Source organism: Corythoichthys intestinalis, chromosome 5, assembly GCF_030265065.1.
Source record: "Corythoichthys intestinalis isolate RoL2023-P3 chromosome 5, ASM3026506v1, whole genome shotgun sequence".
In the NCBI taxonomy this organism is placed as follows: domain Eukaryota; kingdom Metazoa; phylum Chordata; class Actinopteri; order Syngnathiformes; family Syngnathidae; genus Corythoichthys; species Corythoichthys intestinalis.
Window position 1 is genome coordinate 46,954,619 of NC_080399.1, and position 16,657 is coordinate 46,971,275.

Below are 16,657 nucleotides of genomic sequence, written 5' to 3' on the forward strand. Positions count from 1 at the left end.
ATTTCCCTCTTGATTTTGCTCTTTTGAGTAGACAAAGTGTTTGCATTTAAATGGATCTGTCATGAGGCAGATAATCGAGGGAGCTTTCTGAGTCCATCCCCATCCTTTGTTCCAGTACCTTCTATCCCCACAACTATCTGGAGACTGCTGCTTTGAATTTTAATAAAGTCAAACTAGAACAACATGCAGTACAACATTTGCCTTTCTGTCCCCAATCATCCCCACCTGCGTGAAGAGTTTTCGATCTTTATTGCTTTTTTGATTAACAAAGACATTCCTAAAAAGAAAATACAGATTCCACCCAACACATCGCATCTAAAAACGTTTAATTATAGATGTGACACAAAAATAGACAAAGATGATGGCATGGTGAATCAAGCTCCCATCAATTTTTGATAAGAGCGTTGCTGTGCAGAGCCCAGTGAGTTATGTTGTCACATGACCCACATATGACTGTCTTTCACAATAGAGCGTATGATTATTAAAAAAAAAAAAAAAAAAAAAAAAAAATCACATTGTGGATAAAAACCATCCTTGAGTGGGACAAGGTGAAAAGTGCATGCGTACTTTTTACAAGATGGTAGTTGGTTACAGACTGTGTGTCGATGTAAACTGATTCTATGTAAAGCTGGTTTTCCCAAAAATTTAAATTACAATTCATTTTCACAATAAACAAACTTATAAACATCCCTTCAATCAATAGGTCTCAAAATGCTCAGGTCGATTATCCTACAAGCTTTCGCGTATACAGTAATCAATAGCCACGTTTACATGCTGACTTTTATTCATACCGATTCAAATCATTCCGAATGGAAATTTCATATCAGCTGTTTACATGTCACTTCATCTATTCCGATCCAGCGTTTACATGTGACTGCCTTTATTCCGAAAGGACGTTTGACAACTGCCGTCTGACATGCGCAGATTAATCAAAACAAAGCGTCACGTTGCAAAACATGGAGCTCGATCGTCGGAGTGCTGCTGTTTTAACTTTAACCCACTTGTTGTGTTTGTGGGGTCGTATCCGCTTCTGCTGTTTTGCTCTTTTGCCTTGTAGTAGCCGGTTTTCCACCGGTTTCTAATCTGGTCAACGCTCCGGTCTATTCCAGCTTCGTGTAACCTCTCGTGAACTTTTTTAAATAGTTCACTGTTCCTCGTTTTATGCCCGTCTAAGCGAGCAATTATATTCAATTCTTTTAAAGTTTGAATTAAATACAATCTTTCCGCCGGACTCCAATTAGGTGCACTGTGCTTGGAAGCCATGTTGCAAGTGACGTTACTTACGTCACAAAGTGACGTCACAACGTCAGTACGGAGCATGTGCAGAAAGAACGCAACCAGACACCATTCCGCTTCCCTGTTTACATGATATAATTTTACTTCTAATCGGTTTGGGAAAAGGAATATTCCACCCCTGTGAATCGGAATGAAATTCCATTCGGTTTGGGCCTGTTCATTCCGAATGAGGTGTTTATATGGAACACATTTATTCGGTTTGAACAAATATTCCGATTGTAATTGGAATATTTGGCTCCATGTAAACGTGGCAAATGTGTCATTAGCCACGTTTACATGCTGACTTTTATTCATACCGATTCAAATCATTCCGAATGGAAATTTCACATCAGCTGTTTACATGTCACTTCATCTATTCCGATCCAGCGTTTACATGTGACTGCCTTTATTCCGAAAGGACGTTTGACAACTGCCGTCTGACATGCGCAGATTAATCAAAACAAAGCGTCACGTTGCAAAACATGGAGCTCGATCGTCAGATCAGCTGCTGTTTTAACTTTTCGAGTGGAAACAAAACTTCAGAATGATACGCCGTTCATTTAAAAAGTTGTGTGGGTGCGCTGTGCGTGTGCTTGGAAGCCATGTTGCAAGTGACGTTACTTACGTCACCAAGTGACGTCACCACGTCAGTACGGAGCATGCGCAGAAAGAACGCAACCAGACACCATTCCGCTTCCCTGTTTACATGATATAATTTTACTTCTAATCGGTTTGGGAAAAGGAATATTCCACCCCTGTGAATCGGAATGAAAATCCATTCGGTTTGGGCCTGTTCATTCCGAATGAGGTGTTTATATGGAACACATTTATTCGGTTTGAACAAATATTCCGATTGTAATTGGAATATTTGGCTCCATGTAAACGTGGCAAATGACCATTTCTGTAAAGGCTTATATGGGAATAAAACTAAGGCACCAAGATGACAAGAAGCAGAGTGTGTATAAAAAATAAGTTAAATGTCCTTTTTGTCAAAAGCAAATACGTCATAAAAGTGAAAGAACTGAAAGTAAAAATCCAGTGATGGAATGTAAAGAAGTAAAATACTTTGTTACTGTACTTGAGTAAATTTTTTGTATATCTATACTTTAATTGAGTACAAATATGAAGTGGTACTTTTCACTTTTACTTACTACATTTTATAGCACGTATCTGTACTTTTTACTCAACTACTTTTCACGTTACTTTTTCTCCCTCTCTCATTGTGAATTGATAGTTTCGTTTTCATGCCTCTGGCGCAATCGAAAAGTCCCGTGCAACTTTACTGTAAGTGAGGACAAGAGATAGCAATACAAGTATAAGCAAGATAAGGCAGGTGAACAAGATAATGAATAATAATGAATAAAAACCAACAGTGAGAGCCTTCAGATGAGTGCTGCACACTCTTGTACAGTCGGTGGGGTTATGAACCTGATAGTTGCTTGCAATCCGCCATTAAGCTTTTCATGAATCATTTTTGCCAGATATTATTTTGTTTAGTTTTGGAGTTTTTGGAGCTTGTTAAGCTTCTGTTTATAGTGAAGTCAATTTTATGGCTTGTTAATTGCCATCTGCAGAGTTTAAAATAAAATTGAGAGTTCAATGAATTTTCTGGTTCTTTCTTTGAATATTGGCTCCGATCTTTGTGTGTGTGTATATATATTAGTGCTGTCAAGCGATTAGAACTTTTCTTTACATTTTTGCATAGTAACCTCAGTTAACTCACTTTGTTTTTTTGTAAAAAAAAAAAAAAATCTTGATTTCTATCCCATTATTTTATCAAATCTTAATATTAATGCCATCAAATGATCTCAATCGCATAGTTAACTTGAGATTAATCACATTTTGTTTTCATTGTTTCCATTTTTTTTAAAAGCAAAAATGATTATAAATTTGAAGTTTTAAATGTACACCTATTAGCACAGGAGTTGACTGATGTGCTTACCTCAAATAATGCAAGTTTAAGCCTCATTAGAAACAATAGTTGAGCAACTTTCCATTTGTAAAGTTGAATTCAACTTTTTCCCCAAAATAAAATTCCATACAAAGTTGAAAAATGATATAAGTGTTTTGGTGAGTTTATTTAGTCTTCCAAACCATTTCTATATTTCAACTGCGACTTTAAGGAGGATTTGGACCAGTCAATCCACCTCAGAAAGCCACAACACCAAAGTTACGTTTTGCCTGAGACTGTGGATTTCACTCCAATCCTCTGCGTTCTCGTGCTCGAAAATGGTGAGCTTCAGACAGACACAAGAGGAGTCGAACCGCCCGGAGCCTCAGTGCAGGAAGTTCTTGTGGTGCTCAAAAATATCCATGTTCTTTCATTCAACTCGTTCATTCACAAATTATCTGTGCATTGCAGCTCAATAAATGACAATAAATGTTGCACTCCACCTCAGAGTGCCACATTTTGGGCTACAAAGCCCAAAATTACGTTGCACCTGACACAGGCAATCCACCCCGATATTCCGTTTTCCCCGCATTTAGAGCATCTCAGGCGGCCCGAGAGCTGTGCACGACGTCGGAAGGTTCATCGCTGTGTTTACGTCCAAACATGCTCGAAAACGACCATAGCAGGTTAACACTCTTCATGCTGCTTCAACGTGCCCCATTTTAAAATACAAATTTAAGTTTAGTCTGAGAACCAGTATTTCTCTCTGACAGCCAATGGGGCACGTGCATTGTTTTGACGTCCAAACTATGGGGGGTGGGCAGTGCAATAATTAATTGCGGGTTAAAAAAATTCACGGCGTCAAAGAGATTTTGCGTTAACGCTGTTATTAACGCGTTACCTGACAACACTAATATATATATCACATTTTTGCATCTGGAGATTACTTGTAAAGCAAAATTTGAAGCAAGCACTTTTGTTCTTTTACTTGACTACATTTTTTTCTCAGATACTTGTACTCTTAAATATTGTTTGCCTCTGTATCTGTACTGTTACTTCAGTAAAAAAAGTACTTCATCCACCACTGTAAAAATCCCGTTATTGAAGAAATGTCCAATTTCTGACATTTCCTGAGCTTAACATATCCATTCTTCTTCTTCAAGACCGCAGGCACATTCGCAAGTCCTGGCTCCCACTGCCAGTGGAAATTGGGCCAGATTGAAATCGACTGTAAAGAACTGCAGTGTTTCCATTATGCTAAGTTAATGATTAAGAAAAATTAAAAATTATTGAGTAGGGGAAAAGATGTTATGACCCCCTTGAGCGGTCATAACTGCCTTCAAGGTCACTTCACCGTCATTTTAGAAGGAGGGAGACAGCACAAACTAATGAACAGAAAAGCTACGATTATGGGGCGTGGTCCATGGAAGGTCCAGAATCTGTGTCTTCAAAGTCCCGCCTGTCCACCGGGTCTGCCCTTGGCACTGGTAGTCTGAAAGTGGCACAAAAAAAGGAATACATCAAAAATCTTTACGTCCATTAAAAAAAATTACAAAACACTCCATCTCACACAAATATTATGAAAAATAATGAACCTTGGTGAGATGTAATCAGCTTCTATCAATCAACATTTCAAGCAGAAAATCATCCATCGGGTAGGTTTTCTATCAGCAGCTTTGCGGTGATGGAGACAAAGTGATCACACAATTGCTGAGAACTGTAGCAATCAGGGTCTGGCTGATTGAATCACTCTAACGGAAACAGGTCTGCAACCATCAAGTTTGCGCTACATCATTGAAGTCCACACCCATCATTAGTTTTGCTCTAATTGCAGAATGTTGAAACATTGCAGAAGTATACTAATCACTGTTACTATATGTCCTAGTTGATTAATTTAATATTCTCCTCGGACAAAACAGGTTCATTGGTGAAATTCCCATACGTTTGCAAATTGACCAATATAAAGTATATTATTTATTGATGCACTGAAATGTGAGCTATGGAGACGCAAAGATTTCACCTGGACACATGGGTTAAACACACACCAATGTTATTATGACACTAATACTGTTTAAAAAACAACAACATGGAAAATAAGTAAAATTGTAAAAACACGGACTAACAAAAAAAAGCAAGTACCTGATAATGGAGAGAATCTGGAGAATTCATTTAAATTGATGATGAATGACATGGCAGACCCAAACATATTGTGAGGGTCTGCTGGGAACTTATAGCAGAATTCCCTGTCAGAAAGAACTTTTCCCTTGTCCCGGGTGAAGTGGGGGACATTGAGTCCGAGTAAGCAATGTTCCGAGCCTCCATCGTTGAGGTGGCCAACTGGAGTTGTGGTTGTAAGGTGGTCGGTGCCTGTCATGGCAGCAATCCCCAAACCTGCTGGTGGACACCAGTGGTAAGGGATGCCGTCAAGCTGAAGAAAGAGGCCTACCGGGCCTTTCTGTCCTGTGGGATTTGGGAGGCAGCTGACAGGTACCGGCTGGCCAAGCGGAATCCGGCTTCGGCGGTCGTTAGGGCAAAAACTTGGACATGGGAGGAGTTAGGTGCGGCCATGGAAAATGGCTTTCGGACGGCTTTAAGGAACTTCTGGTCCACAATCTGGCGTCTAAGGAAGGTAAAGCAGTGCATCATTAACACTGTGTATATTGGAGATAGGGTATGCGGACCTCGATTCGGGATGTCGTGAGTCGGTGAAAAGAATACTTTGAAGACCTCCTCAATTACACCAACACACCTTCCTTTGAAGAAGGAAAGTCTGAGGACTCCAAGTTGGGTTCCCCCTCTCCACTCTCTCTGGGGTCGAAGTCACTGAGGTGGTTGGAAAGCTCCTTGGTGGATGAGGTACACCCTGAGTTCCTAAAAGGCTGTGGATGTTTTGGGGCTGTCATGGCTGACAAACCTCTACTACATCGCATGGACATCGGGAACAGTGCTTGTGGATTGGCAGACCGGGGCAGTGGTCCATTTTTTTCCGAAGGCGGAACGTTCGGGTGTGTTCCAACTATAGAGGGATCACACTCCTCAGGCTCCCTGGAAAAAATATATTCAGGTGTGCTGGAGAGGAAGGTCCATTGACAGGGGTGCACAAAAGTGGTCCGCATGCGCGCATGCGTACCGGACATAGACAAACGCGCTGGCCCTCAACGGCTTCCATACGCTTTTGCGTACCAATGGCTGACCATAAGCCTGTCGCAATATGCAATAATTCCATTTATCGCGTGATATATAAAAATGTAGGCGGTAATTTTTCCGCTGCGACTTATCGCCTCGCGTGTACGTGCGTGCGCGCGTGCAGCAGACGTGCTGTTAAAAGTTCGGATTCCTCGTTACCAACTGCGCAAAATGCATCTTCGTTCCAAGTCCGGCAAAAACTAGCGCCGGAGCCAATCGTTCCCATTATATCCTGTTGTTCAACGTATACCGGCCGCATCAGTGCTCCGGAGTGACTGTGGACCATCTACAGCGCGCCGGTGTCGTTGACGTGTGGGCGCTCCCGTCAGGAGTGACATTTCACGCGGGTGGCTGTTTTTCGGCACAACGCCGGATATTTACAACGAAGTCCGCCAAAACATTGTTACCGACTAGGCTGCTACGAACAACCTCGCTTTGACAATAAACAGCTGAATGAAATTAAGAGCGCTGTGTCATATGCTGGTGTTGTGTAGTAATGAGCAGACGTGACTTCAGCGGCGCTTGTTAACTTTTTTAATGCGCGCACACACTAGATATCATGGAATGGCACACTAGATGTGCTACGTCCCATGCCATTGGCTACGTGAGCACAGAGTGATTATGGGTTACGTAGTCAATATACTACATCGATGAATTCTAAACTGTCATGACTGAATGGAAGTTAAGAAGGCCAAATCATTCCATACCAGTGACTACAGATAATGTTGCAAATATTGTTATTTCAGTACGTGACGCAGATGGATTCGGACAACAAATAGGATGTCTTGCTCATGTAGTAAACCTAGCTGTTAAGAAAGCTGTAGCAATCAACAGTGTGCCTTGCCTCACTTTACAAACAGTAAAGATAGTTCTCAGCTCTTTTGTACAAACATTTTTCAGATCAGTACGAAGTAAGCACATACAGTAAATATTATGCACTAAAATACATGTTTATATGATGGCAATTTAATTTTTGCTCGCTAGCAAAAAAAAAAAAAAAAAAAAAACGAAACAAAAAATTTAATTTTTTTTTTTTTTACAGAGCATTAAATGAATTGAATCGGATCGAAAATCGTGACCCCCGTATCAAAAATCGTACCGAACCGTGACTTAACTATCGTTGCATCCCTATGGAACACCATTGCAGAAGCTATGACGGGGAAAAGTTTTTATTTGCCTAAATGCTTAAGTTATTAAGTGCAATTTCTTTTTTTTTTTTTTTTTTTTTTTTTTTTTTTTTAACACATTTTATTTATTTTGTGGTGCTGTGCGGAATCAATATTGTTGTCTGTTTTTACTTAAGAGGCATGGTCTATTGTTTTTAGTTGTGATTTCTTAAAAAGTATTTTTGAATTTATCTATGAATGTATATTGTATTCTCACTGTGTTATTGTAAATTGGTTGAAAAAAAATTGGGGGGGCGCAATAATATCGCATATCGCAATAATTTATGAGAATAATTATCGCACACTAATATTTGTTATCGCGACAGGCCTAGCTGACCACTGTATTTGCGGCGGACACGAGAAAATCACTTCTCAAAATGTCAAAGAGGCGGGCCCCACTGAGTAATTATTTCCGTGTTCCCCCACCCTCGTCAAAAGACAGACAGACGACAGAGACCTCACCGGAGCTACCGAAAAAAAGGACTTTTGCTGAAAAGTGGCTGCAGGAGGTACCATGGCTAGAAGCAAATGATGCTCGCACGGAAATGTGGTGCAACATTTGCCGTGAGAATCCCAATGTCGCTAATAAGAGCAGCGCATTTTATGTAGGGTCAAAGAATTTTAGCCATCCAAACTTTGAAAAGCACGAAAAAAACAGAGCATGTGGCAATTAATCAAACTATCGATGTCAGACAGGACCCCACTCGCCATATGGACAAGTGGCGGAATAAAGTTATTGTAGAACAGCGCCATGCGCTGACAAACGTGTTTTTGCTCGCATTTCACAAAGCTAAACATGCACGTTCAATGAGCTCTTATGAGGAGGACCTCCCACTTTTACAAAGGCTTGAAGTTAATGTGAGAGCCGCATATGAATGCCCTTTATTTTGAATTAGTGCTTTTATGTTTATTACTTTACATTTCACTTCAAAGTAATGGCAATTTTGTTGTGCCAGTTGATGTTAATCAAGCGTTAATTGTTTATATAATTAATTAAAGGTACTTGGCTCTAAGTAAAGCTTGTCATAATTTTATCGCATCAGGCGGGTCGGCTCTCAAGCTCAATGAGGACCAAGTCACATCTCCAGGTCCTCCTCTGAGAACCTGGGCAAAAAAATTATGTGCACCCCTGTCCATTGACAAGCGGAATCTCAGATTCAGGAGGAGCAGTGTGGCTTGCATTCCGGCCGTGGAACAGTCGACTAGCTTTACACCCTCGGCATGGTGCTCGAGTCGAGGGTGCATAGGAGTTCGCCTAACCGTACCATATGTGTTTTGTGGATTTGGAGAAGGCGTTCGCCTGTGTCCCTCGGGGAGTCCTGTAAAGAGTGTCTCGGGAGTTTGGGATACCGAGCCCCCTACTATGGGCTGTTCAGTCCCTGTAAGACCGGTGTCAAGATTTTGATCCGCATTGCTGGCCGTAAGTCGGATTCATTCCCAGTGAGGGTCCTACTCCGCCAAGGTTGCCCTTTGTCACCGATTCTGTTAATAACCTTTAAGGACAGAATTTCTAGGTGCAGCCGAAGCGTTAAAGTGGTCTAGTTTGGTGGCCTCAGCATTGCATCTCTGCTTTTTGCAGATGGTGTGGTGCTGTTGGCTTCATCAAGCCATGATCTCCAACTGTCACTGGAGCGGTTCGCAGCCAAGTGTGAAGCTGTTGCGATGAAGATCAGCACATCCAAATCCGAGACCATGGTCCTCAGTCAGAAAATGGTTACTTGAAATCTCCGGGTCGGGGATGAGATCCTGCACTAAGTGAAGGAGTTTACGTTTCTTTGGGTCTTGTTCATGAGTGAGGGCAGGAGGGCGCGGGAGATTGACGAACGGACTGGGCAGTGTCTGCAGTAATGTGGACTTTGTAATGGTCCGTTGTGGTGAAGAAGGAGCTGAGCCAAAAGGCAAAGCTCCCAAATTAGCAGTCATCTACGTTCCTAGCCTCACCTATGGTCACAAGCTGTGGGTCGTGACTGAAAGAACAAGATTACGGATACAAGCAGCCGAAATGAATTTCCTCCGCAGGGTGTCCGGGCTTTCTCTTAGAGATAGGGTGAGAAGCTCGGTCATCCGGGAGGGACTCAGGGTCGATCAGCTACTCTTCCGCGCTGAGATGCGCCAGTTGAGGTGGCTCGGGCATCTGGTTCGGATGCCTCCCTGGGCACCTTCCTGGAGAGGTTTTCCGAGCATGTCCCACTGGCGGGAGGCCCCGGGTACAACCCAGGACACGCTGGAGAGATTCTCTCAGTTGGCCTGGGAACTCCTTGGGATCCCGCCGGAGGAGCTGGTTGAAGTGGCTGGGGAGAGGGAAGTCTGGGCTTCCCTGCTAAAGCTTTTGCCCCTGCCCCCCGACCCACCCCGGATTAAGCGGTAGATGATGGATGGATGGATGAAGATGAATAAAAAGAGCAACCTGTGTCTCTGGAGCTGCAGTATGCAGATGTCATCAATGTGAACAGCACTGAAAGTGTTAAGTGTTAACACCATTTGGAATTACCATAATAAGTTGTTTGAAGTTTAATACAATGAAATGTAAAACATCTTTGTTTGATTTATTTCTGGCTACAATTTTGGTAATATTTTCGAAGTTTATATTTGTACAGTATACTGTAGTTAATTACCATAGTTAATATTAATGACAGTAATTTCACCCAAAGGATTAACTAAAAAATTAGCGATCAATTGACTGTATCTGTGCATGCAATACACAATGATGAAAAATTTGTATATATGACTAAAGCCAAGTTATCAATCAGATCTGACCTCATACAAAATGGATGAATGTAAGAATCAACCCATTGAGGCTCCCCACACAGAACAAAACCAATAATGACAACGGAAGCTAATTAGGACCCATTAGGAGCCCATCATCATGTCTAAGGTTTCTGTGTGAGCAGAGGAGCCATAAGTTAAAGTAATAAACCTTTACTAAATAAATGGCCACTCTACTCTAGTTGTGTAAACCCAAGATCTAATGTAATGACTTGAAGTATGCCGTCTCAGTGTAACTTGACCTTGTATTAGAGAGTTTGGCTGACGACTCTGGAATTGCTCTACTTTTCGGTCTTAGAAATGTTAAACCTCCAGACTATAAACTGTGAAATATCTCGTCGTTGATAATTGGATGTGCAAAAGATGAGTCCCAGCTATTCAGATTTCCTTTCCTTTTTTATTTTTTTTTCCTATTGCTCAGCCTTTAATGTTATCTGTAAGCGTGGGTATGCAAACGTTTATGATGAGCGGAACTGGCACAGATTAATTCAATGATTGCCAAAAACTTGTGCGAGACCATGTCTTTAATTATGTAAGCCACTGTGTGAAAAATTAATGTTTTTGAGGAATGGTGTCCTTTCAAGCAATAAATTGATGGAATCTACACAATCCTGTTAGTTTTGTGCTGTTCGCGTGATTGTATTGTCTGACCGCACCTCCTATCTCTCCTCAAAAGACATATTTCTATCATTCACAGCCACCGTCATTGTGAGGCAGCTCAACAATGTACAACCTTTACTGCATCAGGTTTTTTCAACACATGCTGAGCGCAGTGGGAGCTTTGAGGGAAAGGGAAAAGAAACATCTTTGATATGAGCCAATGATGATTTTCAACACTGCTCCCTGGATATTTTTGTTCGTCCAAACAAAGAGCTTATTTCTATGCCTTCCTGTAGAGACACCACTCCAAATTCCCTACAGTGCATCGCATAAGCCAGAACTGAATATATTTCTCCAAAACGTTCGTAAAACACACATGAATTAAAAAAAAAATAATAATAATAAAAAAACCTGCACCATGCAGCGTTCCCATAAATGCATGCACGTTGGCACCTCTGCGAGCTGCTGCTCCCTCTTATTCAAAAATAAGTGTCAACTGTAACACATGTAAGGTAAAACAGTCCCGACTTACGTGATTTCGACTTTACAACGCATGAGTTTCGTCGTTTTTTTTTTTTGTTTTTTTTTCCATTTTGACTTTTGTTTTGTGATGCATACTTTTATTTTGGCGCAGGAAGCGTGAAACAGGTAGCGACCGCCTGTATAGACGTGCCCACCCCACACATGCACACACAGAGCAGCCGAGTGACAGAGGTGACAGCCTGTGCGCACATTTGTTGCTTGTGAAGCATCAACAGGCGAGGGCTGTTTTTATCCCCTTTTGTACCGTTTATAGTGCATTCTCAAATGTGATTGTTTTTGATGACTTGTGGACGCTAACTGATACATGCTAATCGTTTGTTATTGCTGTTTCAGCAGCTACTTGTAAACGCAAATTTGAATTGCTGTTATCGAAGATGAGACTGATTTAATTTAATTTTTTTTTTCAGTTTCATTCTGCAAGTGATGTCATGAGCAGCTGAATAAAGCCAGCAAACCACATGGAGGTCTGACATTGTCATTTCGGAGCTTAGCTCACTGTCTAACTAGGACTTAGCTCCAACGTCTTGGCGAGGACAGTACAATGACGTTTAATACATGTTTTTGCATAGTTTTTTTTTTTTTTTTTTTTTTTTAAATTTAGAGTGCGTTTTGGGGTATTTGAAGGGTTAATTCCAACTTACGCAGAAATCCTGGATATATCGCCAGCTAGGGTTGCCATCTGTCCCTTGAAATAAGGAACAATCCAAAATTGGGAATTAAATGTTGCGTTCCGTATTGAACTAATATGGAATATAAATTAGGGCTGTCAAACGATTAAAATTTTTAATCGAGTTAATTACAGCTTAAAAATTAATTAATCGTAATTAATCGCAATTCAAACCATCTATAAAATATGCCATATTTTTCTGTAAATTATTGTTGGAATGGAAAGATAAGACAAGATTATACATATATACATATATACATTCAACATACTGTACACAAGGACTGTATTTGTTTATTATAACAATAAATCAACAAGATGGCATTAACATTATTAACATTAACATTCTGTTAAAGTGATACATGGATAAAATGTTATATTAAAACGCCTCTTAATGTTTTCGTTTTAATAAAATTTGTAAAATTTTCAATCAAAAAATAAACTAGTAGCCCTATTCTGTCCTCAATGTGTGTGAGTACACAAATTGACAGATAGCGAACATAAGTTCCAAAAAGAAATCAGACGGTGTGGCAAAGTGGCATGGGCTTTACTGAAGTCATCTTTTTTTGACAGGAGCACATTTCTTATATTTTTGTAAAACTGAAAATAACAAGGCAATGTGTCAATAACTTGCATAAATCACAAAATAACATAAAATGTACACACACGTGTCCATTTGAGCAGTAGCACTAGCCAATTAGCTCACAAGCATCTAACAATGTAACTGCATTTCACCATATATGTGAACAAATTCAAATACTCATCATCAATAACTATCTAATGCTCATGAATATAAACAAAGGAGGAATATAACTCACAAGCGATGCATGTATTAGACACAAACAGTGTGATGGGGCTATGAGAACTGCCACTGAATACTGGATGCGGACGTTAGCTGGTCTGAATAGCACTGTCTATTAGTGTGAGTTCGCGTCGACATATAATGACATCAGAAAAGCGCGCCGAAACCCAAATAATCCGCTGCACTGAATCGCCAGCAGAGGGCAACATTACGCCACATAACATATGCAAGTCACACCCAAGCGCCAGCAGAGGGCGGAAAAACTCCATAAAACACAATTAACAAGTTGGCCTTTCACTGTACTGACATTTAAATCTGTCTGAGCGGGCATAGTGCGTTAATTGCGTCAAATATTTTAACGGGATTCATTAAAAAAATTAATTAACGCCCGTTAACGCGATAATTTTGACAGCCCTAATATAAATGAATAGATACATTTCTATGCGTTTTAGAAGTTTTGGGGATGTCCCTTTTTTCCTCTGCCTGTACAGCTTTGGGCGCGAGGAGGGCGTCCCGTATTTTTTATTTCTGAAAGGTGGCAACCCTATCGCCAACGCAGGAACGGAACTCTTTCATAAACCGGGGACTACCTATAGACCCTACTCACCTACGTCACAAAATGACGTGTTGCTGTATCCGGCCGCTATATTGTCCGTATTTTTTAGACCTATTCTCATTGTTTTCAATTAGTCGTGCAAGTTATAGAGCAATTCATGGAAGCCCCGGTGTTATCTGACGCTGTAAACTCATTGGATGCGTTGCATAAAAGGCGTTACGTGGAAAAGCTTCAGTTTATCCATTTGCCAGATCCATATTTGATGCCTAAATCGATGTTTTTCGACCCGCTGTCTTCGCCGTCTTTGCCTGACCCTGATATTTACAACTATCTTGTCCACACAAAATCAGCCTATTATCACGAAAGTTTGAAAAACTTTAAGAGCTTGGAGGCTTATAAATGCTACGTTGCAGGTTGGGTGAAACAGGTCCTCGTACACGAAAATTCGGCAGGAATCTTGTGCTCGGGAAGGTGAGTTATGAAATTTTCAATTCAAAATCTTTTGTTCTTGCTAACATCCACTGTCAAGTCTAATGTATTTCCTGTCATTTGTCAATGGAGCTAGGGCTTTTAATGTTTATATGGTTTAGCGATAGCACTCTCACTACATACATATATAATATGTAATAAATATGAAGTGCGATAGCACTACTCCAGATTGTCCCTAGTTGAATTTATTTTTTGGCTTTTGACCTCAATAGTGAAATTGTAAATTAATTGTATGACAACTGTCTTATTATCCCCTTATAATTATATATTTTCAGGTAGTTCATTCACAACGGCTGAGTGTATGTTGTCGGCGATTAGCCTAGCAATGATCTAAATTGTGGTTGTCAGCCCAAAACCCTCTAAATATATATTAAATGCATCTTACCAGATATAAAATGACTACTACATAATCTGTGGTAGTCGTTTGGAGCCCAGTTTTCTCGTCGAATTGCAGCAGTCAATCTCGCTCTCCTCTCCGGGTCTCTCGGAATACGGTAAAACTTCAAGTCTCTCCGTCTATCTTCTCTGTTTTTGCAACCGACCGCCACACACGACTTCACCATTTTGATTATTAATGTTAACAAGCAGAAAAACACGCCATAATAGGAGGAATTTACGAAGCGCTAATGCATTAACATGACAAGTATACGGACAACATGGCGCGGGGGCGTGGCTGTGACGTCACGTGAGTAGGGTCTATACTTTCATTGACCACACTAATTTTACTGTATACAGGTAGTATCCCAGTTACAAACAAGTTCCGTTCCTGCGTTTGCGACGTAACCTGAATTTCAGTGTAAGTTGGAATTAACCCTTTAAGTACCCCTAAACACCCCCCCCCCCCAAATCTCAAAATAACTATCCAAAAACATGTACTGTCCATCATTGTACTGCCCTTGCCAAGACATTGGAGCCAAGTCCAAGCTAGACAGCTAGCTAAGCTCTGAAATGACAATGTAAGTTGTCGGGGTGGTTTCCTAACTTTATTCAGCAGCTCATGACATCAAGACTTGCCGAATGGAACTAAAATAAAAATGAAATTAAATCAGTTTCATCTTCAATAAATTCAAATTTGCGTTCGTAACTAGCTGCTGATATATCAATAACAATCCAAACAAATGATTAGCATTTATCAGTTAGCATCCACACATCATCAAAAAAAATCAAATAAACGCGCCACAAGTATTTGACCTCATTGCAAACGTACAATAAAGAGTACAAAAGGTGTTATATACAGGTGTTGCCTTTGTGGATGCTTCACAAGTATCAAATGTGCATGCAGGCTTGCAGCTGTAATCTTTCCCTGCTCTCTCTCACTCGCCTGCGCGACTTTCTCGTGGGAGCAAATGTGTCCTTCCTTGTGTGTGCGCTCTTCTTAGTGTGTGCAAATACGTTCTTCATGTGTACATATATACGCTCTGAGTCACATGTGGAAGTACTACCTGCTCAATGCTTTCAAAAGTCAACATTATTTATTACAAAAATATATTAAAAAAAAAAAAAAAAAAAAAAAAAAAAAAAAACGAGACAAAATGGAGGTGTATAGACTCCAGCGTCGTAAAGACAAAATTATGTAGGTCAGGTACATCGTAACCCGGGAACTACCTGTATCCAAATACGGTAGTTTCCTGCATTACATTGACTGATCAGTCTTTGCTGCCAACAGCACACAAAAAAAGTGTTCAAAGGAACCCCGTCCTGTTTAAAATGCCTTTCGGGAAAAAATGTAGACACATAATAAACATGATTACACAGAATACAAAGACAATGGTAGAAAAGCATGGGCTTCACAAAATTGAGTTATATGAAGCCTTAAGTCTTTCCTAAGACTTAGGACATAGATGTAATAACTTATTCATTCCACCCACAGGGAAAAAGCCTTCAGAGAAATGGGGTGGTGACAGAAAAAGGACGGAGAGAAGCCTTCACATGCAACAAAATGTCAGCAAGTGCTTGATACATTCTCAAGTGCAAAGTTAATGCCCTTGCTTTGCTCTCCTTCTCTTCTCGTTCATTTGTCTTCCATGCCCTATAATAAAAGATCATTTGGCTGTGTGTGTGTGTGTTGAGGGGTTGCGTATGGGTGTGTGCGTGCATATGGGTGTGTCATTCCTGTCACCTGGGTTCCCGGCTTGCATGACTTATTCATAAGCATTAATGCAGTCGATGTATTATTGATCAAGACCGATCATTGCTTCTTCCCCTTGGTGTGACCGTGGCGTAAGCAGGGGCGGACTGGTAATCTGTGGGTTCTGGAGGATCACAGAACGGCCGGTGCCCTGGACGGCTGGCGGCCGCCATTCACTATACATCACTGTTTTTATCCCCTCTATCCTCTGATTATCTACAGTTCACATCCAATCCGACAGGTGGCAGCAATGCGCCTGGCTGTTCACTGCCAATCTGATAGACTAGGAACGAATAAAGCACAGAGTAGCCTTCATTGGTTCCTTCCTTGTGGAAGCAAAATAGCGACGAGCGTTAATGCACAATATGGATGGTGGTGGCAAAAAACAGAAAAGAGCAGGATGGCGCGGAGAAGGTTAGGGAGGAAAAAATTAAACTGGAGAGTAAAGCATTAAAATGTCATAAGTCGACAAATATTTTCGCAAGCAGCAAGCAGCAGTCTGGCTGCAACGGCCACGTCGGATAACAACAGCCCAGCTCCCGGCGATGGTGAGAGGGAGCGGCAGCCACTCTGACGTGCAGCCGGTGCAGG

The 16,657-nt window shown here is 40.9% G+C and overlaps 1 protein-coding gene across 1 annotated transcript in view; it reads right to left on the reverse strand.

Annotated features, from left to right (window-relative positions):
* Positions 1 to 238: 238 nt before the first annotated feature.
* Positions 239 to 16,657, reverse strand: part of trim44 (tripartite motif containing 44) — a 132,524-nt gene continuing 116,105 nt past the window's right edge. The window contains exon 6 of the mRNA XM_057835978.1: positions 239 to 4,658. Coding sequence (XP_057691961.1) covers positions 4,574 to 4,658 — 85 coding nt within the window. The 3' untranslated portion in view covers positions 239 to 4,573. The remainder of the gene's footprint in view (positions 4,659 to 16,657) is intronic.